Here is a 2094-nt window from a genome sequence, read left to right as displayed (position 1 = left end):
AATGCTAATGTCTTGTTAAGTAAGTTAAGTAAGCGATTTTCTCTATTTGAATATGTTTCTTATGGTATGTTCTGCATAACTTTGCAAAATAAATCAAACTGTGCACTTGTATATATCAATTCAGCAATAATTCCTTTGAAAGTGTCATTGCAGAATAATCTTGACTGTCTAACAGTCTATATATTTATTCAGTTGTATTCATACAAACTAGCTTATTCTTTGGTTCTTAGATTTTGTCCTAAGTTCTGTGTAAATTGACTTGTCAGATGCAACTCATATTACTCCTCCATCTTCAATTCCACTCACAACAACTAAGAATTAGTAAGAACACTGAAAACTGTGTAAATCAGAGCAGCAGCTAAAGGCAGGTTAAAGCCAAAGTGACAAAGAGAAATAATAATCCTTATTATATTGATCTTCACATGAGCTTGAAAGAAAAATAGTTATATGCGATTAATAAGCTGAGGAAATTGAGAGACAAAGGCTGATTATACCAGCATTTAGTAGAAAATGAAACCAAAATAATAAAGGAAAAAAGTAGAAACAAGATTTCTGTTGACTGTCATCCAAAGAAGAACAAAACAGCTTCTGTGTTTGTTAGTTTCAGTTATGTAATACTGTGCACTTCCTCATTTGAAATATGTGAATATCATTACAGTGATTTTCAAGGTTAGAAACACACAAAGAAGAACAACACTGTTGTACTCACATGCACAGTTAGCACAGCCAAACACAAATGCCTGCAGGTAACCTTTGACCTTTAAATATGTTAAAGAAAGAGAACGAGACATTAAATGCAGTACTGGATGAGACACAAGTACAATGAAACATCTCAGCTGTTCACATTGAAGGAGATAAAAAAAATATTTGACAACATCTTTACCATCTTACAAAAAAGTTGATGAGGTGTTTGGTGGGATAGTTCACACAAACTATCCTGTATTATATGAGTTTTAAAGTGACATATTTCTCTCTCTGGCAACGTGCAATGATTTAAGTGGGAAAAAAATAAGCATAATAAAAGTGTGTCTAAGGCTGTGAAAATCTGAAACTGAAGAACAAAGCAGAAATAAAAAAAATCACAATCATGGTGTTAAACCCTTTGATATTAAATATCTGTCATACTGGTTTCCCCATGATTGTCAGCCAGGTGGTGACTGCTGGGATTTATTAGGATTTTAGGAAATGTTCATCCATAGAAAACTGGACCTGTGAGTACCAAACATTCTCCAACTACTGGCTTAAGAGGAAGCTCAAAACTTATGAATTTCAATCCTTTGATGTAGAATTGCAGCTAATGTCAGCCTTGAATCATACCAGAATTCAGTGATGCATATGAAAGTTATTGCAGCAAAATTTCTTTACACAACTACTTGAATTTGACAAGATGGTGGAGTATTCCTTTAACACAGAAAGAGCTCCATCTATTGTGGACAGAGTCAAATGGCAGGTTTGTTACTATCAGCTCCACCCACAACAGAGTAAATGAAAACGAAAGAGTCATAACGTTGATCAGAGCAGAGACGCCATTACACTGAAGGCTGGGATCTGTATTTATGGTGAGTCGTGTTATTTGGGGGGGGAAAGGAAATCTGAAAATCAGATCAAATGGCTGAAAAACTTGTACTTTTTGAAAACTATCTGAGCTGCCATGTGTGTTCAGAGACTTTCAGAGATCCTGTGTCTCTGAGCTGCAGCCACAGCTTCTGTTCAAGCTGCCTGCAGAAATTCTGGGAACAAACTAAAAACAAAAACTGTCCCATTTGTAAAAGAAAATCTTCAAAAGATTATCAATATGTAAACTTTGCTCTCAAAGAACTTGCTGACTCTTTTGCTGGGAGACAGAAAGTTGGATCATCTGATACACTAAAAGAAAAGAAGGTATTGGAAATGATTTGCAGTAAACATGAGGAAGTGCCTAAACTGTTCTGTGTGGACGAGCAGAGAGCTGTGTGCACCGTGTGTGACTTTTCTCTCCACCAGAGTCACAAAGTGGTTCCTGTAGAAGAAGCAGTCAGTGACCTGAAGGAGCAGCTGAAATCTGACTTAAAGTCTCTGCAGGACAAGAGGAACAAATACAAACAAGTGGAGGAA

At 36.1% G+C, this 2094-nt stretch overlaps 1 protein-coding gene across 1 annotated transcript in view; it reads left to right on the top strand.

Annotated features, from left to right (window-relative positions):
• Positions 1-1505: 1505 nt before the first annotated feature.
• LOC106632726 (nuclear factor 7, brain-like) overlaps positions 1506-2094 on the top strand; it is a 2841-nt gene continuing 2252 nt past the window's right edge. The window contains exon 1 of the mRNA XM_014331217.2: positions 1506-2094. Within this exon, the coding sequence (XP_014186703.2) occupies positions 1609-2094 (486 nt within the window). The 5' untranslated portion in view covers positions 1506-1608.

Source organism: Haplochromis burtoni, unplaced genomic scaffold (genome assembly GCF_018398535.1).
Source record: "Haplochromis burtoni strain Fernald_Lab_line unplaced genomic scaffold, NCSU_Asbu1 Contig_111, whole genome shotgun sequence".
Classification (NCBI taxonomy): Eukaryota; Metazoa; Chordata; class Actinopteri; order Cichliformes; family Cichlidae; genus Haplochromis; species Haplochromis burtoni.
The sequence above is the reverse complement of the archived record's forward strand: the minus strand, read 5'-3'. Positions and strand labels throughout refer to the sequence as shown.